Source organism: Pimephales promelas, chromosome 17 (genome assembly GCF_988280905.1).
Source record: "Pimephales promelas chromosome 17, fPimPro1.hap1.1, whole genome shotgun sequence".
In the NCBI taxonomy this organism is placed as follows: domain Eukaryota; kingdom Metazoa; phylum Chordata; class Actinopteri; order Cypriniformes; family Leuciscidae; genus Pimephales; species Pimephales promelas.
In genome coordinates, this window is record NC_142785.1 from 15,044,939 (window position 1) to 15,066,977 (window position 22,039).

The following is a 22,039-nucleotide window of genomic DNA, read 5'->3' on the forward strand; positions in this document are numbered from 1 at the left end:
ACGTAGCTCATAGCCAACCGTTTCAATTATAATAGATGACGTATGTAGAGTGACAGAAATTAGACGAGGGAGAAGACGATGGGTCAGAGATTTATTTGCGTTGTAAACTACTTCAAAAAATATCTAAGGCAGCATCGAAAGGTTACTTCGCGTCTGCTGTGATTGGTCCACTCGCTGAGGCGAAAATCTGTTCCATGGTATCCAGACTGCCTAGCAGCGTGAATAAAATCACGCTGCGCACAGGCAGTAAGGGGAAACCCAAGCTAATCCCGAGTTAGCCTGACTTCGTCATACTCATATTCTTGTCAGAATGTGAGTCTGAAACTGCTCTATAGGGCTTTCATTATGAGGCGTGTCTTAACCGAATCAGAAAAAAAACAAACTCTGCACTCAATTGGATAGTCGCAGAGACCTACAACCAATCAGAGCAACGCAATAAGTCAACTAATTTGCATATCATAGTTGTCAACTACAGAACTTACTTATTTATTTTAGAAGTAAAATAACGAGTGTTGCTTTTTTTTACTTGATCCTCCATGAGTGCGACCAAAGGAGAAACCACAACGGCCGCAGGTTTTTCATTACGTCCCATCTTCTTAACGACCATCGGAGCCAGCTGATAAGTTACACTTTTGCCGAATCATGTATAGGGATGGGTACCGAAACCCGGTATTAAACGGGCCCCGGTACTGAATTTTGAAAGACCTCTGTATCGATAAGCTCGGACGTTATCGGTTCTGCTGTCGGTACTGGAGAAATTATTTATCATTCCTATAAAGACGTTATCTTGAACATGTTTATATCGCCAGCCTTTTCTATATATAAACTGTATTTTAATTAAACCATTTGTCTGTGATGCAAATTTGAAATTCGCAGTTCAGAAGAGAGAGAGAGCGATCTCTCACGCAAAGCCACAGCACGCGCAACACGACAGCCTTTGCTTAATGAGTGACAATGAGGACAGAACTGAACATTCAACGTGGTTACACTTTAGATGTGGGATATTATTCTAATATATTTTGTATTTAGGCTTCCAAATATTATAAAAAGAAGATATTTGAGATAAAACCGTTAAAAATTTATCTCATATCTCATTGTATAAATCCTTTTTGTATATAAAACAAAAAAAGCCTGCACATTGCTGCATAACAAAAATATTTTTCTTCGTTTTGCTTTTTCTATTTTACATTTCAAAATATAGAGTTTAATTATGTTCTTAATTCTTAAAAAAAAAAAAAAACACCAAAAAGAACCGATAAGAATACCGTTAAAGTACTGGATCGATAAGCGGTATCGGTAAGAGTAGTAATACCGATAAAACCTTAACGATACCCATCCCTAATCATGTAGGAAGGACGGCAAAAATATCTTTCCGATCGACAAATGCCTTGATTGCGGTTTTCTGTTTGTGTATTAAAATGAATGCACTGTCGATTTATTTTACAACAGAAGCGGCAGCGGAATCTATACGTCTCAGTTCTCCAGCTGCAGTCATCTTTGAGGGAAACCAGTTAAGCACTCTTTGATAACGTGATGATTACGTCCCTGCAGATCATCTGTCCATCATCGTATAAAGCCCGCCCTGGCAATTTGATTGGCCCGATCATTTTTACTGATTGGCCCGATCAATTTGATTGGACTGATCATAATTACTCCTCAATGGATCGAGTCTAGACTAGGCTTGCCACGGTAGTCGGTGTTACCGGTGTTACCGGTGTTCAGTCGCAACACCGGTTTCATGACATGCCCACCGCGGCACCGTTTTTACTTACTCCTTCTCATTCACTCCTTCAAGTGAACAGTATTAGTGGACTAATGAAGGGAATAGGCCTAGTAAATGAGGGTTTAGGGGGCGATTTGGGATTCAACTCATGTTCTCGAGGAGTGAAAAATAGAGGACACTCACAACGCGTTGACAGACAGGACCAAGCAGGTAATATTTAATATGAAACAGTCTCAACTTTCAAATTTGGTCAGTCAAAGAAAATCAAACAATAAATAGGCCTACCGTTTTGTGGCTCTTTAATGTGTCGTGACAGATTGTCTGATAAAGTTCCACCGACGTTAATCTACTCCTGACTGCTTTCTGACTGATCCTGTCAGATCATGTCTGTCAATCAAGCGAAGGATGAATTGACGCCAATTTAAAAGTGAAAGTTAGTTTCGTTTTCAAACTAGCGCATATTCGGGGCACAATAACAAAACAGTTCTTTCCCGCACTACCGCACCGTTATGTATGGCCGTGAAAACGTGCGCATTTTACGTTTGCCTTTAAATTAGCGTTTTAAAAGCCCCCGCCGGTGAGACACCGGTATTACCGGTGTTGTCACATGTCGATTAACCGGTGAGAAAATATCCTCACCGTCACAACACTAGTCCAGACCAAACTTCCCGACCAAAAAAAGTTGTGGGCGGGGTTCGGGTTGGCATCCAGGCTAATCCCAAGTAGTAATTTCACACAAATTTCAGAAGCGATCTTAAAATTGTCTCAAAATGCGTCCAGATTAAAGGCCCGTTCATATCAAGGATGATAACGATAGTGATAGCGATAAAGATATATTTCTAAAAATCATTAAAAGATTAGCAGTTCACGCCACAAATATAACGATAACGGCACAGAGAAACTATATTGTCGGAATCACTTTCGATTTTCCCAGCTGATGAACAATAAAAACATTGACAGCCAATCAGAATCCTTCCTGCTTTAAAGAGCTCGAGCATTTAAAGTTGCATGATGTCAAAACTGTTTATTAATTAATTAATTTTTTTTAGAATAATATGCACCAATGAACCATGAACAGTAAGACCAAGAACATGGTAAGTTATGATTTCATGTTCACTTTAAATGATAAAAAAAAAAATTCAATTCTCTTTTTTGTTTACTGAGATATGCAAGCACACTTTTGTATTGCCTGTCAGAGGTGTTACACCAAAATGTGAGGAAACTGAGGAAATGTGCTCAAGTTAGTGACTTTGACTGGTGTAGGTTCTGTTTCGATGGTAAAAAAAAAGAGGAACTTAACTTTTTTTGTGTTTGTAAAAGTATTTTTCATTTTCATCTGTTACCTAATATCGAGCAGTTACGCACCTTTTACAGTGTCAGCACTTGTCTCTTTGCAGATATTTGTCATATATTCAGTTTCATATATTACATACATGATATATTCATCCTTTATTCAGCAGTCCTCATACCTGCCTCTCTCTCTCTCTCTCTTTCTCTCTCTCTCTCTCTCTCTCTCTCTCCCCATATGTCCATTCTATTAATTTGCCCCCTCCCCCTTTCACTCTAGCAGAGTAGCGCTTCAAGACAGATGTTCATTAGTTGTGCCATCGACTGCTGACGCAAGGGGTGTGTGTATCTGCGTGAGTGTGTGTGAGAGAGAGAGTGAGTACGGCTCAGCCTGTTTACCATGATGCTCGCTATTGGATAGCTTGGAGTTTGACTGTTGTCTGATCAGCTGTTGCTGGCTGATCGAAACAAAGACATGGTGGATTATTACTCTGAGATCCGGTCCAACCACCGGCCCAGAAGCGCAATGCCCCTCTCTCTGAACACGCAGGTACGTCCACAACCCCTTCAGACTGGGTTTCTGGGCACGGAAGTGCTGTCACTGACTCTTTGTTGTCGTTTTGATATGACTTGTAATGTAAAAAGTCATACATTGGCATGACTGTTGTTCAGTAACACATTGTGTGATGTTTATACATGAGCAATGTCTGCAAGTAAAGTTTCAATGTGGCGCATTAGTTGGACTTTGTGTACGCGTGTTTTTTTGTAGCTCTCAGCTAGGATGTGGTGTCTTCCTGTTGAGACACTCCTTCGTGCTGATATATCAAATGCACTTGTTAGACATCAACAGGGTCAAGTGTTTGTCACTGTGAAGTTGTCCAACTCTGGAAAACTCTATAAAACAGAAGAGCTGCAAGACACTGACCTTTAGCATCTCTGCAGTTCTGACCAGAAAAAGGATGTTTTGTTCAATTGTTCAGTCCGCATCGTTCCAAGCTTCCATAAATGTTGTGTGTGATGAACTACAGACTGTGTGTGCCAATGCCAGACGGTTTCCTGCTTTTAAAGGCTTCTCCCTAAACATTCATTGCTTCCATCCCAGATAGCAAACTGACATTGAATCAACGTGGAAATATGACATCGAAACAACGTTGATCTGACATTGTTTTGCTCATCGAATTAACGTTGAACCAACGTCAGATGCGCCATTCTTTCAAAACTAACGGAAAATCAACCTGAAATCAACGCGTTGTTTCAACGTTATGAAAGCAAACCAATTTTCGATTTCATTTAGCTTTGAAGAATGCCGCGTCTGACGTTGGTTCAACGTTAATTCGATGAGCAAATCAACGTTGTTTCAATGTCATGAGAGACGTCGTTTCCACGTTGATTCAATGTCAGTTTGCTGTCTGGGATCTCTTTTGCTCTCACTTAGCCTACTTTTACAATGACTTATACAGGTTGTATGGCTGTCTCTGTTGGCCAGCGCATTCAGATCATCTAAATTTATCTCACAAAAAAGGATGGCATACATTTAAGGCTGGGGATTTCATCAGTCCCTTTGCTTTAAGATGTTTTAAAGGGATAGTTCATCCAAAAATGAAAATCTTCTTTCTCCCTTGTCATTACTAACCTGCATGACACAAAAGGAAAAATGTCAAAGTAAAGAAAAGCGAGTGAGTCTCCTATAGCGAAGTGTCATTAAAGTAAAAGTCCAAAATACTTGTGCACTATATTATAAATATTCATAGGTTGATTGATATTGTAGCTTCGTGTAAAATTTTAGATGCTGCTGAATGTCACATGACTGTATGTTATAAGTTTGAATAAGCTCAAATGAGATTAGACCGCTACAGCAGAGGGAAAGCAAAAAATCGTGACCATGAAATCAAAGTTTCTTTTTTCTTATGAAATATTGAAGTATTTCTTATATATGATTTGTTTATGCACACATCGTTATTATTCTTTTAAATTCCTAGTGTCCTCATAAACATTTAATCATAATTTTGAACTTTTCCTCACTCATCTTTGATCTCTCCCGTCTAGCAAACGACTACAATTCAATTATTCAATCAATTCCAAGTGAATGAAATTGGGAATTTATTGAATCAATATCATTCTAATATGCTAATTTGTTGCTCAATTAATGGCTCTTATTATTATCAGTGTTGTGAACAGTTTTTGTTGCTGAATAATATTTTGTCCGGATTTTTTATGAACAGAAATATTGTGTAACTATGTCTTTACTGTCACTGTTTATAAATGAATGTGTCCTTGCTGAATAAAAGTATTGATTTATTTCCTTCATTTTTTTATCTTACTTTTGAATAGTATGTTTCACAGTTTCCACTAAAAAATATGGCAAAAACCAACTTTGATTATCAACATTGTTTTTAACATTGATAATAATAAGAAATGTTTCTTGTTTAGCAAATCAGGATATTAGAATGATTTCTGACACTGAAAACTGGAGTAATGATGCTGAAAATTGCAGCTTTGACATCATAAAAATAAATTTCATTTTAAAATATATTAAAATAGAAAACGTTTATTTTAAATTCTAATCAAATTTCACAATATTACTGTATTTTTACTGTATTTTTGATCAAATAAATACAGCCGTGGTGAGAAGAAGTGTTTGTGTTATAGAACACACACGAACAAGATGAGTGCAAAAGGCAGTATTTAATAAATCCACACTAAGAGAACAGCAAACAGCGAGACCCGACAGCAATGAACAAAAACTGTGGAACTTAAGTACAGTATACATGCAAATAAGGATAATTAATGACACACACCTGAACTGAATGAAGAAATCAAATGAACAACCATGACAACATACTCAACAATGAACAAAGTCCAAACTGAGTGACAATAAGAGGCTTTTCAAAAACAAAACAAATCTTAATTATTCCGAACCTTCGACCGGAAATGTGTCGGCCTATGTGTAGGCCAATAGAGAAGTAAATATGACCGCAATTTGCTTTTAATGCCAAATTCATTGCAGTCTGTTCATCACATAAAGCCGTAGATAATAACTCATTTTGACCTCGACAGCCCAGATCCCCATTCACTTTCATAACATGGAAAAAATTGACCAGGTTTTCAACATTTCTCCTTTTTAATTCCACAGAAAAAGAAAGTCAAATGTTTATGTTGGGTGGCTAAATAATCTTCTGACAGAAGTTTATCTTTATCACTCAATTCTCATCCCACCAAATGATCTCAAGCCAGTGTTCGTGGTAGACGTATTTGTGCGGCTATTGTTTGTGATCACTTTAATAATAAACCTGTTTCCTGTCCGTTGATGCATTTGGCAGTTGTGGCTGACACACACACACTTGGTCTGCGCCAGGCCTGGGTAAATATAGACCCCAGGATATGACGTGCCGGGTGACTGGCTTTTATTTCCGTTGTTGTGGTTCGATTGTTTCTCTATTTCTTTTTCTTTCTTTTTTCTGTCTCTCTTTATCTCTCACAGAAATTTTTCAGGAGAGGTGTGTCCTCGTACAGGCCTCTCTCGAGGCTACAGGTGAGCTCAGTATAGTCATCTATTCAGAGCCATCTTCACTCCACATGCATGCACAGGGAACTTCATGTGTTCTTCTGTGAACTTGTTATATATATATTTATGTATGTATATATATTTGCAAACTCTATTGTGCATTGGTATATAAAGGAACTTTAAGATCTAATCATTTTCTTAGCTTATGATATTTATTAATACTATTACTATTTCTCATACTATCGGTTAAGCATTTGAACAAACCACTAACCCTATTTAGTACACTTCTGCATGTGTCTCTTCCAGCACTACTTGTGCTACATATATTGCCTTGGACATATATTGCTACATATTTGCCCATCAGCCTCTGTTCATCATCATGGCCCCATGAGTTGGGTTGGGTATCGTTTGAATTTGAACGATTTTGATTCCGATTCCTTGTTTCGATTCCGGTTCCTAACGATTCTCGATTCCGATTCTTTTAAGAGGCAGGGTCAAAAAAGTTTAGCTAACCTTGCTAACCAACGGCCTTTCTGAAGGAAATACTCCTTCTGTAAAAATACTCCTTTTGTCACAAATTTTGCATTTTGCCGAGATTTCGTTATTTTTAGAAAAGTGAAGCCACACTTTGGACCGCCGACGTAAGGTACTCATGTTCGACTCGCGTGGTTATGCCAACACTTCCGGTAGACGCTTCTTTGTTGGTGTTGTTCAGCGGTTTCTTCTTCCGCTCGGCGGACTGTGAATATCGAAACTAGGAATCGAAATTTTAACTTTTGAACGATTCCGGGAAAAACGAAAAGTTAGTCTCGGTTCCAATCGATACTCGATTCTCGATACCCAACCCTACTCCTGAGCATCCCATGATACACTCTTAGAAGAAAATGTTTTATATAGAACCTTAAAAGGTTCTATCAGCGCTACATATTTGGAACCCCTAAAAGGTTCTATACACTCTTAAAAAAAGGGTTCCTCTGGGTTTTATATAGAACCCTGGGGTTCCATACTTGGCCAATAGAACCTTTTACCAAAAAAAAATGGTTCTTATATAACCATTTTGGAGTTCCATATATGAAGCAGGGGATGGAACCATTTCTGGTTCTAAATAGAACCATTTCTTCTAAGAATGTATATAGTGATTAGCTCATTATCTGTCTCCTCTCCACCACTGAACTGATGTGTTCTGGCACACTATATGGCTGCTGTCGCATCATCCAGGTGGATGATGGGATACCCCCTTCCATGTAAAGCGTTTTAAATGGCGAGAAAAGCGTTATAGAAATGTAACAAATTATTATTGTATATGAATGACATCACAAATCATGCTGCTATTTTCACCAGGCAGACGATAAAATGGACTTCTCTTTTCTAAAATGGAAAAATGTCAGACTTCTCTTAGAGACCAAAAAATCAAAGAGACTTGATAGAGACTCGGGCCGGTTAGCAACCACCTACACTAGTAGCAACCACATGTGTTAAAAACCATTTCAAACACCTGAATAACCACATAGCAATACCCTGGAATTGCATCGTTGAACTTTGCACACATTTAAAGAAGTGCTTAAAGGGATAGTTCACCCCTAAATTAAAATTCTGTCAGTAATTACTCACCCTCATGTTGTTCCAAGTCCAACCCTGTAAGACTTTCGCTCATCTTTAAAACACAAATGAAGATATTTTTGATTAAATATGAAAGCTGGATCACTCCTCTATAGACTTTTTAAAGGAGAACTCCGGTCTAAAATGAACATTTGGTCTAATAAAACATCGGTATCGTCTTTAGTGTCGGGCTATTACTCACTCCCATGTCATCCAAGAGGTCCACATCTTTCTTTCTTCAGTCGAAAAGAAATTAAGCTTTTTGATGAAAACATTCCAGGATTTTCTCCATATAATGGACTTCATTGGGAACCAAACGGTTCAAGGTCCAAATGAGAGTTTCAGTGCAGCTTCAAAGGGCTTTAAACGACACCAGACGATGAATACGGGTCTTATCTGGGACCCTTCGAGTCATGACTCGAAAAAAGATTTGTTCATTTTGTAGTAACGTAATAGCTTCTATAGAGCCTGAATTTGCTTTTATATAAGTTAACCTTGTTTATGTTACTTTACGACCTGCAACATATCCTAACTGTGGTTTCACCACTAGCGACAACACCACCACTATGCTACTAGGCTAAACACTTTACTCCGCTACGAAGACCACGGGTCTTTTGCCCCCTGGTTGCGCGCGCAAGCAGTGATGACGTCGCCGAGAAATCCATTTATAGCAAGTAATTATAAAAAATACATATAAAGACATACTTTAGTGCTACTGAAGTGGGTAAAAAATGCACAGCTAATAGCTTGTTTTCACGTGATGTCACGTTGCCATGGTGCGAAAAGCAGATGGAGGGCAGGAAGTGATTTTCTACATTAGGAAGCGCTATAACACACTCAAAATGCCTATGTTTTGCGTCGTTTATGGTTGCTCAAAGCGATCAAACCACAAGGAGTTTTTATCGTGTGCCCAAAGTTGTTGTCCATAAGGGGAGAAAATACAAGAAATTGACAGAAAAACACCGGGAAAAATGCCTTGCAAACCAACGTGTGTGTCGGGAGGAGCCGAATGGGAAAATGCCTGTGTGTGTGTGCAGTGATCACTTAGTCAAATGTGAGTTAATACATTATTTATGTGGCGTATAATTACATTATTCAGGTGTTTAAATACACTTATGTGGCTGTTCGTGTAACGTACCAGTTTACGAACTTTGTAAAGTCAAAGTATGTCTGTAAGACGAGTTAGTTGCTGATATCTACAGCCTCGATGGCAGGCAAATCTCTCAATTCAGTTGAAAATTGGTCCTCTTCATAACGTAAGGATCACGTCCAACATATGTTTCGATTTTTTGTTTATATATTTCTCTTGTAATAGCGTCTAAAGTAGTACAGTACGGATTTTCCTCCATCTCGTCCATCTGCATTCCGCGCGTCAACACAATCACGTGACTGCAAACCACCTATTGCTTTTAATATCAATTTAACTGTAATAGTTTTTCATTTAATTGCAATTAACATTCAATAAAACATTGCATTCAGTATGCACTTAAGTGTATTATATCTGTAATAAGTACTTGTATAAGTATGTTGTATGGCAGCATGCTTTAACCAACCTCAATATTCACAGCAGCAGCACTACATATCACAAACACTGACAATCTAAAACTAGATTAAAAGGCCCCTTTCATTGATATATAGTCTCAATCTCGGGGATCAAACATTCTCCATTCTTTAATCAGGATCATGTGAGCTTTATCTGGAGAGGCTTTGGCCATCGAAATAGGACAAACAATAAAGATGCAAGTCTGTTTGTGGTTTTCTTCTTTACGGCTGAAAACCCTTGTTCTGTTTCCTGAGATCAGCGTGCACAGGAAGTGCTCTCTTTCTGTAACTGGCACATAAGGCATATAGTTGAAATCACTTTATCATTTTTGAGGATCAATGCATTTCCAGAATGCATTCAACAGTAGCGTGGGTGTTACTCAGGTTAGAGAGCTTTTGTTTTTCTTCCTGGTGATGTGGACAGTCCCTCTGAGCTGAGCTTCATGTTAGTGCATGGTACATTTTGCATAAGGGAGAACTGTGGGAGGAGGGTGTGAAAGCAGACGCTCCATCCAGTGTATGTTTTGCTCTTTGTGTAAACATTTGTGACCTCACACAATTACCTGTTTACATAAGGTCAAGTGAATCAAGTTACACATGCATGTCTTCAGCCAAATGCACAATATTTATATTCTGTTATTACATAATATTTCATGATTTCTCTAGCTTGTGGGCATTTCATTTCACTATCCTTTAGCAAAATATGTTTTCTCTTCTATACATTCATCATTTGGCTGGATAACAAAGAACAAATGATCTATTCTAGATTATATTATAATATTTCTCACTTTATACACTGGGGTTGAGCAATAGTTATGCTGTCAACCTATCAAAAAGAAAAAAGGAAAAACGTATAATATTTTAATAATTTGTTTGGGCTTTTGTGCAATGACAGTATAAAACCAGTTATAGCAAAAACTATATTATAGTTTTTGTTAACATTTTTAATTGGATTTTATTTTAATATTTTCTGTTTAATAATAATAATAATAATATTTTCTGATGTAATTTTACTTTTAGTTGCAATATTTTTTTGTTGAGTTTATTTGGTATATTATTTAAAGCAATGAAAATGTTTTTTATGATTTTTATTATTTAAAGAGCTTTATTTAATTATTCAAACAACATGTTTTCTTTAATATTCCACATATTATTTTTACATAATAGCTATTTAATGACTATTTTTTATATTTTTTGTATAAATGGATCTTTACATGTAAATATTGCTTAGGGTGGGGTTCCTTTCAAAAAGATCATCATTTTTGAGAGTCTATGCATGTTAAGCTAAACGTTTTTGTCAACTGCCATTCTAATCTGTTAATCCTGGCTTTATTTTAATATCAGCAATGCTCCTCATTTTGTCCATCAGGTAGAGGATGACAACAATCTCACAGCGGTGTATGTAAACATCCCACGTGTGCGTCGGAGTACCATTGGCACCTCCAGTCCCATAACTCCTCCATTACAGAACTTCCCGGACCCTCCCGATACCCTCCTTTTGGACTCTGCGGGATGGGAGGTCCATACTGACGACCAGAGCGGGCAAGAGTACTACTTCCATCCCTCCACGGGCCGGAGCACCTGGGACTTTCCCCTCAGCTTCTCCATGGATTCGTCAGTGGCGACGGAAGAGGCCCGTTCTCCTCCCTCTTTCCCCCAGTCTCCCACTTGCTCGCCCGCAGGCCCTTCTCCTCAGAGATGGAGCTCGGACTGGGAGAAATTGCTGGATGACAATACTGGCAGACATTACTTCTTTAACTCCGTGTCGGGCCAGAGCTCATGGGATCCCCCGGAGGACATCAGCTCACCAGGGAACGCAACATATCAGGAAGATTTCCCGGTATGGAGGTTATTCTGCTGATTCAGACGAATGATACTTTGACGTGTACTATGGTCTAAATCATTACCATATTCATATATTATGGTATTCATGTAAATATAGCTAACTTTCAGATTTAAATTAGTTATCGCAAGGGTTCTTAACCATTTTGACTCCAAGCCTGCCATTGAAGGCCCCATGACTTTTTCAGTTTTTATTATAATTTCTACCCCATGAAATATTGTATAGCTTGGCATTATTTAAAAAAAAATACATATATTCAATAAAAAATGCCCATGAAGGTATAAATAATATATTTTTTTTTACATAAGGTCTATAATATCACTGTAAAAGGTCATCTGAATTAAGTTACTGGGCTGATCTCAAGGATCAGTATCAAGGCCGTTTTTTGTTTTTTTTTACACTGATCGGTATCTGCTATCCTAAGTCCGATCCTTTATTTTACGTCAGCAGCTGTCCGGTATGCACCTTTAAGTGGGTTTGGCAACCCATTACCCACACCACAATGGCCTTGTCCCAAATGGCACACTTCATATGCACTTTTGGACTTGTGGACTTACAATGGCTGCCGTGTGTGTTCTTTAAAGGGATACTTCACTTTTTTTTTTGGAAATAGGCTCATTTTACCACTCCTCCATAGTTAAACAGTTGGGTTTTGACCGTTTTCGAATGTATTCAGTCGATTTTCTGATATTTTGAAGAATATCAGTAACCAGACAGTTTCTGGTCTCATTGAGTTCCATACTATATTTTTTTCCTACTATGGAAGTCAATGAGACCAGAAACTGTCTGGTTACGTTACGTTAAATCGTCTGAATGGATTCAAAAACGGTAAAACTCAACTGTTTAACTCTGAGGGAGTTGTAAAATTAGCCTATTTCCAAAAAAAGTGGAGTATCCCTTTAAGTCCAAGAGGCTGTAGGGTGTTCAATTTGTAATTTTAGGTTTCTTTGTGGTCAACGCACACTGAAGCGAGCTCCACAGCAGACTTCTTCCCATCAGTCAAAGTGGTCACGAAATTGCGGACTCAAGGGAAGAACACGAGCGTTTAGGGTGCCATTTGGGAAAGGGCCAATGAGGTCTGTTCTAGCGTCTGTTAGCACTTTTGTAATGAATCAATTGAAAGTCATTTATTTACTGTTTACTGACAGACTGGCATTCTGACTCTTCATGAGCTTCATGCTGTTTAACCTTATCTCCACTTTTTTTCCTTATTTTTTTAAACAGACATTCGTTTATCATTTTATTTTTTCTTGTTAAATTGTTTAAAGTTGATCTCTAACTTTAAAAATGAAAAAGAGGGAGGGTTGTGAATGACTCGCTGGGTCGATAAAGACCCGAGGTATGCATTAAAGGGTAAATCTCCATCCAGTAAATCATGAGCAACAGAAAATATCATGGGGCCTTTGAATATTATTGTGGAGAAAGTATATGCTGTTGAGCCTAAAGTATATGTTGTATTAAAAAAACTGCAAAAATAATGCATTGCATACAATTGATAAATAATCATATTTTCAAAAAGGTTTCTGTCTAAATAATTGGTTAATTTCAACCATTATTTCTTTACAGTTTGATTAATGTTCACACTGCCTTCTTTGCTTCTCAACATGTAGCTTCCGCTTCCTGAGGAAGACTACCCAGCATCGCCAGAACTGGAGGAATCGTCTCCTCTCTCTATGTCAGCAGAATATTCTTTGATTAATATGAAGAAGGTCTTTATTCCCAGAGTAAGTCTGGATCAAAGCACCCCACCAGGATGGACCCTCAGCATTGACCCTGAAGGAACTTGGGTCTTCACAAGCCACTTCACGCAGGAACAGGTACAGGACTGACACTGACCTTGGCGTGTCCTTATATTATTTGGGCTGATTACTTGCTATTATTAGTGAGATGTATGAGAGTATGGCTGTAGGCTAGTTTTGCAATTTGGTGAACTAATGAAGTGTCTTTTTGACAGTGGATTAAGTCGCTAGATGATCGAGGGCGGACGTACTACTACCTAAGAGACGGCAGCAAGTCCCAGTGGAACTTACCTGAGGTGGGATACAGTGGGAATCTTTGGCCTGTTCACACCAAGAACTATATTCGAATCCAAACCAGCTGACTATAACTTTGTGCTTTTCTGCCGTCTGCTGGCAGTAAAATATCTCTCAGTAAAATATTTTAGAGCAGGGCATAACTATAAATATGCTTATTCATAAAGTGTATAAAAATGCCTATGGACTTTCAATATTTCATTTATCTCTATGACTTTTCCAGCTCTGGAAATCATACTTTTAAAATGTGGCTTTCTTTTTTGTATCTAAGCTTTCCATGTTGAGAATCCTGGTTCTTTTTCTTCAAAAATGAATAAATAAATAAAAATAACCACTTGTTAAGGGGGTAAATGAAGCTACATTAAGACATATTGTTTTTTAGTTGTTTTGTCTTATTTTAAATCATTGTAAGTTAGCTTAATGCCCCCTTGGAAGGTTGCTGAGAACCACTGTCCTAAACTATGACTTACTTTCATGTCATTCCGAGATCATTTTCTATATACAGTGAAAACACAAAATTATAGATTTGGCAGAATGTCCTTGCTGCTATTTTCCTTGAATAAAGTGGCTGTTGATTGACTTTGAAACCCTTTTCACTCAGAAATTGCTCGTAAATTTCTTAAATTCCTACAAAGAAATGGTTTCTGCCAAAATGTTTTTTTTTTTCTTGTAAAACTCACTCCAATAATCTTTGTTTTATTTACAGTATACTTACAACAAGTACAAAATCATAAAGGCATAATTTCTAATACAAATTCTCTCTCACACTTTTAGTACTCTGGAAATCCAGGGAAGTATGGAGTCTCAGGAGAGCAGGACTCAATGGGATCGAAGCAAAGCTGGAGACACAGTACTGGATACCAGGAAGATGTATGTACTCGCAGAGGTTTCCATTCAAAGTTGCCAGTTTAACTAATGCCCAAAATTGTGTACAACTTTTGTGAATAAAGCACATCCATTCCATGTGTTATAGAGAACAATATCTCTGGGTTAGAAAAAGAACATTTCTGGCTAATAGGAGTAAAATATCTGTAATAATAAGGTACTATCATACTTTATCCAGCAGTTCATCCGCACTCATAAACAAACACTTCCACGGAGAGATGCCCTGACATATGTGACGCACACCTGATCCTTCATGTGTGTCCTTAGTGACTGTGTTTCCTAAATAGGCTCTAGAATGCACCTGAGGCTCAGTTTGTTATAGAGTTGCTCTATTTAAAAATCCAGTCTTTCAGTAGCATATGCAAACATATACTCACTATTTATTCTGTCTTCACTGAACTGATCCATGGAAATAAATTCAGTTGCTAAAACACTGATACTGGACCATATTACTAGTGGCATTTACTGTTTACTGAGGCACGCTATGGAAAAATACTGAAAATTGTATATTTGCCGACAGTTAAATGGCTTTGTTTCTCTTTTTTGAGCTTCGATGGCTTGCAGAGTGTGAATTACACATGTGATTTTGTCTTAACAGAAGAGTCATTCATCATACCCTCTGAATAGATCAGACAGTGACGCCTCCAACTCTCCTGAGATGCCACATAATGTAAGATTGCAGTTTGATGTTTATGCATAAGAAAATGTGGGCAAAATCCAGTTGATCGAAATTTTACAATAAACTACATGAATGAAGTTTTCAAACGTTATGTGATTATTATCACATAACGTAAGCTAGAATCATGTGACTTGTTAGGTAGATAATATATGCTCTGCCATGAACTTTTAAATGTTTTTTCTTGGCTGGGAATGCCTCCCCTGTATAAAGGATGCAATGTATGTTGCATAAATGACACAGGACATTTTTATTATACAGTTCCACAATAAATACTGGGAAAGAGTAGGCTAGGACTAGTGGACAGATGTCTGATCAAAAGTGTTAGATTATGACTAGACGAGTGAATATAGTGCAATATTTTGCCACACTGTCCTCTGGTGGTTCCTAGTGAAACTTAGAGCCTGATTGCTGTCTTCCATTCTGACAAACAAATACCAAATGTGTCATGATACTACCATGAGATTTAGATGCAAATTCATGGCAGTACCTTGAGTTTTTGGACATTTACCCTGCTAGTACTTTTTAAAGGGTTAGTTCACCCAAAAATGAAAATTCTGTCAGTATTTACTCACCCTCATGCTGTTCCAACCCCGTAAGACCTTCGTTCATCTTCGGAACACAAATTAAGATATTTTTGATTAAATCTGAGAGCTGGATCACTCCTGCATACTAGTCCATAGGCTTCTTGAGGGATTGAAACTTGCCGGCCTCGAAAAGTTTTAAAAACGTCATTAAAATAGTCCAAGGGACTACAGTGACTCAATCTTAAGTTTATCAAACGACGAGAATTTTTTTTGTGTGCAAAAAACTACAAAAATAACGACTTTATTTCAACTATTCATTTACTTCTCTCTCTGCCTCGAGTCAGGTTACTAGTTTAATAGCGTAAGCTTCTGTTATTGTACGCATCACACACGACCAGCGTCGGCCAATAGTGAGCCTACGTGTGACGTAGCTCTACGCTATCACACTACGTTAACTGACTACAGGCCCATAGAGAAGAAAGTGAATAGTTGAAATAAAGTTGTTATTTTTGGTTGTTTTTGCGCACAAAAAGTATTCTCGTCGTTTGATAAAGTTAAGATTGAGCCACTGTAGTCACTTGGACTATTTTAACGATGTCTTTAATAACTTTTCGAGGCTGACAAGTTTCAATTCCTCAAGAAGCCTATGGACTAGTATGCAGGAGCGATCTTAATATCTTAAATATGTTAATTTGTGTTCCGAAAATGAACGAAGGTCTTACGGGGTTGGAACAACATGAGGGTGAGAAATACTGACAGAATTTTCATTTTTAGGTGAACTAACCCTTTAAATACCTTAGAGGATCGTTGATTTCCATGGTTTTACCATCTGAGACATCACTGTACCATGGTACTGCCACAGAAAGGCTTTTATCATTCATACATGTAGTCATAATACTGGATTGTTTGTTTTATACAACAGTTTTGATGCTAAATTCTGATTGGATGACCTGGATGTAAATTGCAGATGAACAAACACTTGTAAACAATGTTACTAGTTTGCTTGAAGACAATAACAGCCTACACATTGGCTTATATTGGCGAATTATTATATTATTTGGATGATATTCGAAGTATAACTTTATCTGCATTATTTATATACACATGCACTATACATGATGCAATATATTGTATATATACGGAAATATCAACAGCTTGATTTACTTGTATCGTACCAAAATGTAAACTATATCATCGCCCAGCTCAAATCTGCTAAATGCGACTATAAGGCAAGAAGGTATTAAGGTATTATAAATATTATAATATTTATAATATTTTTTGTAAAGCTGCTTTGAAACAATTTGTGTTGTGAAAAGTGCAATACAAATTAAATGTACTTGACTATTATTTAACAAATTATTGAAAATTGGTGTATATCATATTGATGTTTCCTCAATTTAGGAGTTTTAGCTCAAACATTTCTTATCTGTTCGGATAACAATTGGCTGCTTGTGACTTATTTTATTAAATAAGCATAATAAACAGTGTCATATTCTGAATGTTCTCTTAAATTTATAACCATTGCTTTTTTAAAATAGCTAAATGCTCATCTACCTTTTTTGTTCTGCATTTTGAGTTGAACCTCAAAGGTTAATATTTACATCACTTTCATGTTGTCAGATATTATTCTGTACCATAATCCTGATATTATCCTGTGTTTTTGCCAGAAAGGCTGTATTAATGAATACATATTTTTCCAGGTTTCAAACTTGGAAAAGGCTGGAATCCTGAACAAAACAAAAGTGTCTGAAAACGGGAAGAAAATTAGGTAAAGTTTTCCATCATGAACTTAAATCAGTGGTGGTACTGCTATGATAGCTTTAACTGTATTGGTGAAATATAACAATTGTATGTAAATGTCTAACATCTTATCAATCCTCATACAGGAAGAACTGGGGTAATTCCTGGACGGTTCTCCATGGAGGAATACTGACTTTCCATAAGGACCCAAAGTCCACGCCAACCGGAGCATCGGTGAGAATCTAAATCCACAAATGTGGAATTTGTATTATCAAGTATTTCATTTTGTAACACTGAACGTATTTATATTATGTAGAGCAAGACCAATCATATAGTCCCAGAATTCACAGTTGATCTGAAAGGGGCTACAATTGGCTGGGCAACCAAGGACAAGTCAAGCAAGAAAAATGTCTTTGAGGTATGGCCGTTTTAACACTCCCCAAGATTGTGCTGGATGATCATCTACTTTACTAGTGTGTCTTGTTGATGCATCCCTTGTTTATTTATTCATTCAGCTGAAGAGTCGGAACGGCGCAGAGTACTTGATCCAGTACGACACTGAAAGCATCATCACTGACTGGTATAAAGTCATCGTAGATACCATAAACCAGCTGGTGAGCCTTGCGTCGTGATCAATAACAAACACTCGGTTTTGGTTTTCTCCATGAAATCTGCATAATCGTGTCTGACTTTTTGCTCTGTGCTGTCAGGATTTGGATCAGCATCACTCTGAAGATGAGGAGGAAATCAGTGAGAAGTCCTCAAGCTTAGACAGAGAGGAAAAAGCCTTTGACAAAAGAACTATGAGCAATGGTAGTGTGACAAATCATTCTTTTCCTCTTTTAGTGGTCAAAATAGACCGATTACAGTAAGTGTAAACATTTTTTAAATAATTTAATGTATTATATTTTGGTTACATGATATAAACTCTTTAATATTTTGTATTTTAAGAGGATTTCGTGATACTTGACAACATTTACAAAATTATGCAGCGTTTATTTCTGTATAAAAATAATGCGTTGAAGTAAGATTGGTGCCATCTGGTGGAAGAAATAATGTGTGTGTGGTGTTAAATTGATTGAATAACTGCAATTAATTGCATCTAACATAAATTTGTGGTTGTATAATATACTGTATGTGTGTATATACTGTATATATACACACACATACATACTGTATATATATGTACACACACATGTATGTTGTATAAACTCAAACTTTTATGTTAAATGCGAACAATTCTGATAATACATTTGACAGCGCTAACATATATATTTATGTATAGTAAGTGCCACAAAAATCACCAAGTTTCAAACCATTATGATGAAGCAAAATATAATAATAATAAAACTTTTCCAAAATTACCAAAGACTACCAGAGTTAAAGGGACAGTTCATCCCAAAATTAAAAAAAAAAACTGTCATCCTTGACTCACCTTCATGTCATTCCAATCCTGAGTGACTTTCTTCTGTTTAACACAGTAGAACATATTTTGAAAAATTATTTAAATTATTTTGTCCAACATTAAATGTCGTTTGGACCCGAATGATATATTTAAGCAAATTACAGTATGTCAGTACATATGAAGAGTTCAGATGCAAAAGCCTCTAAATGCCATTTGAAATTTTCTTCTAAAATGACCATTTTTATCAAGCTTGTATATTTAAGTTCAGTAATTTCACTTAAATGACAATTAATAGGTAATCTTCATTGCCATTTAAGTGAAATTACTGAACTTAAATATACAAACTTGATAAAAATGATAATTTTAGAAGAAAATTTCAAATGGCACTTAGAGGCTTTTGCATCTGAACTCTTCATATGTTCATCCATTAATAAAGAACTAAAGGTACTAAATGGTTTTTTGAACAGAGAATGGTAATGAGTGTCAATATGTAATGCCCTCTTCCTGTTTATTAGCATCTCGAATGACTTCTGAAGCCGATCAGAAGAAGGTTCGCTCCAAACTGAAGAAGTTTCTCCTCAAGCGGCCCACCCTGCAGTCAGTCAAAGAGAAGGGATATATCAGAGGTCAGACCAGTACTCTACAGTACCTCATCCATTTCCTATTACTTTGACAGAAGCTTGTTGAGGAATGATTCTAATGTGACTCTTTTCATTTTAGAAAATGTATTTGGATGCCACTTGCACAATCTCTGTAACCAGGAGAACACGACAGTGCCCAGTTTTGTGGAGAAATGCATCCGGGCGGTAGAGAAAAGAGGTTTGTTACCTTTACCCAACTGCCGAACAGCACTAATTGAAATGATTTATGTCATTAACATCAAGGCCGGTTCATAATGGCCTTTTTATTTAAAGGAATCAAATAATTAAAGGGGTCATATGATGCTATTTTAAAGGGGTTATGAACTGGCTTTTTAAATTTGATTATATTGTTGTCTGAGGTCAACTTATGACGTTCGCTTGGTTTTTGCATTCAAAAACATCAAAATGAATAAGTAATAGGCTATTTTCTACCCTAGTTTTGAGCCTAGCTCAAAAACGCTCGGTTTTTATGGGCGTCTCGCACTGAAGACTTGGAAGTAAACGCCTACTGCTGTGAGTGGATAACAGTTTTGCATATTATAATGAGTTTCAACTCACTCATCGATGCACGTGGGGGAAATTGTTTTGAAAACGTCCAATGTTGTAAAATGGCAACCGGAATGATTCGCCCATACACGTTCGACCCAGAGTCCGTGTGTTGCACCATTCCTTTTGGTTCCAATATAGACGGCACATCACCATTCTTTACTCTTAATCGGTCTGCAAATCCAGTCTTGTTTACAAAACAATCCTCAGTGAAATGAAGCGAACAGACGGACAATGTTTTACCTCATCAGCTGGAACGTCGTTACAGTTTACAGTTTATCCATGCAGTCCTATTGGAATCCAGAGGAAGCTTATGCAGCGACTGTCTTCTTCCACAACCAGGCACTGCACAACATTTTGTATTGCTCGGAAGCTTGATCCGGTTTGTCCTCATGAGGTAGAAATCTATGTTATTTAGCTATGCGTGTAATGTGCGAATCGGTGACCTCTTAGATGTCAAAAGCTCAAGGAAGCTGATTTCTCAGTTCATCACCCCTTTAAAGGTTTGTTGTTTTGCTTCTTTGGTGTAATAGAATAGGTTAACATGCTTTAATGTTCCAAACAAACACATTATTTTTCACACACTGTACATTATTGCAGCACCTCTCTTAGCAGTCTTTCTGAAACTTGATTAGTACAAGGAAGCGTCTCCTTCTGAAAGCTCAAAGTGCTTTGTGATTGGCCAAGCACCTCAAGAGCTTGGCATAAATTTAACGCGCCTAACCACAATCCTAAGCTTCAGCTTCCAAGGCAGTTGTAAACGCAGTTAATAATTGACATGTATTTATGGGAAAATAGAAAAAGAAAGGAACGGGAAAAGAACAAGAAAAAAGTTTTTTTTGTAACTCAAGTAATCAATTGAACTATTTTCAAATAATATTTCTATTTTAAAATATGCACACATTCACTCTTATTCATATGCCTAATATGTTGAAAACACAAAATGTTCAGTTATGACAAACATGATTCATATAAATAGCTGCGTTTCCTTTACCCTTCGATGTGCGCAGATTGAATTTGGGAATTGAAAATACGTTCAATGGAAAGACGTCAATTTCACAAAAACTCCCATATATCGCTAAAAAAGTTTTACACTCACTTGAGGTAGTTTTTCAAGCAATTCGAAAAATGTAGATTTCTTAAAACTACAATGGAAATAGTTTTTTCGCATAACACCTGCCGTACGTAAAAGTCGTACTTTATTAAACTCATAAAAGACAAAAGAATTATGGGAAAATTAGATTTTAAACAACAAAGAATTGCCCCAATTTATCAAGACCTCGAAGCAGATATGGTAGTAGAAACACCTAAACACCTCCTCCGTGCCGCTCACAAGTGTAAGGGGCTTTCTTTAACATTAATACTTAGATTAAAAATGACTGGTGAGGTGGCTGCGATATACAGTAGTTTGACCAACTAACATCCATTGCCATAATTTATTTAATGACTTATCGCTAGAGGAACAATCACGTTTTAGTCGCATAACATCAATTAATGAAAACGCTGTCATTTCGGAATAGTATTTTATCAACATTTAGAAAATATCGCGCAAATCTGTAATGGAAACGTTTCTACTGATTCAGCCCATATTTTCAATTCAAAATGGCAAAGTTTGACAAAATAAGTCAAGTAGTAAAACACTGGATAATACTGTGATTCGTTCAACATTTCACCTTTGAAAATTGAAGTGCCGTGCTGGAATTTGTGTTCTGCGTATATGTACAGTAAAGCTATAAGTAAAAATGTAAATTCATAAACATCCTAACAACAAGCAGAGCAAATAATAAATATCAAAAAGGTCGAGTGTTCACAGCCCTGTCTAATATAAACATTGAATATTTGTTGTCGTCATCCATCAGGTCTGGGGATCGATGGACTCTACAGAGTTAGTGGGAATTTGGCAGTTATCCAGAAACTGCGTTTCAAAGCAGATCATGGTAAGATTAATTTGCATTTTACGCTCAATTTTTCATCAACCGAGGTCTTCACCAAGTTGTCATACTCTGTATTATAGTTTGTCTGTTTCTCCAAAGACTTTAGATGCGCTCATATTACTATGAATGGGAGAAAGTGCAATTCGCAATATG

At 37.0% G+C, this 22,039-nt stretch overlaps 1 protein-coding gene across 1 annotated transcript in view; it reads left to right on the plus strand.

Moving 5' to 3' along the window:
- Positions 1-22,039, plus strand: part of arhgap27 (Rho GTPase activating protein 27) — a 45,604-nt gene that overhangs the window by 20,403 nt on the left and 3,162 nt on the right. Inside the window, exons 3-15 of the mRNA XM_039664716.2 lie at positions 11,026-11,496; positions 13,110-13,316; positions 13,454-13,534; positions 14,307-14,402; positions 15,016-15,087; positions 17,321-17,388; positions 17,507-17,594; positions 17,677-17,778; positions 17,876-17,974; positions 18,071-18,173; positions 19,281-19,391; positions 19,486-19,584; positions 21,812-21,889. Of these exons, the coding sequence (XP_039520650.2) occupies positions 11,026-11,496; positions 13,110-13,316; positions 13,454-13,534; positions 14,307-14,402; positions 15,016-15,087; positions 17,321-17,388; positions 17,507-17,594; positions 17,677-17,778; positions 17,876-17,974; positions 18,071-18,173; positions 19,281-19,391; positions 19,486-19,584; positions 21,812-21,889 (1,675 nt within the window). The remainder of the gene's footprint in view (positions 1-11,025; positions 11,497-13,109; positions 13,317-13,453; positions 13,535-14,306; positions 14,403-15,015; positions 15,088-17,320; positions 17,389-17,506; positions 17,595-17,676; positions 17,779-17,875; positions 17,975-18,070; positions 18,174-19,280; positions 19,392-19,485; positions 19,585-21,811; positions 21,890-22,039) is intronic.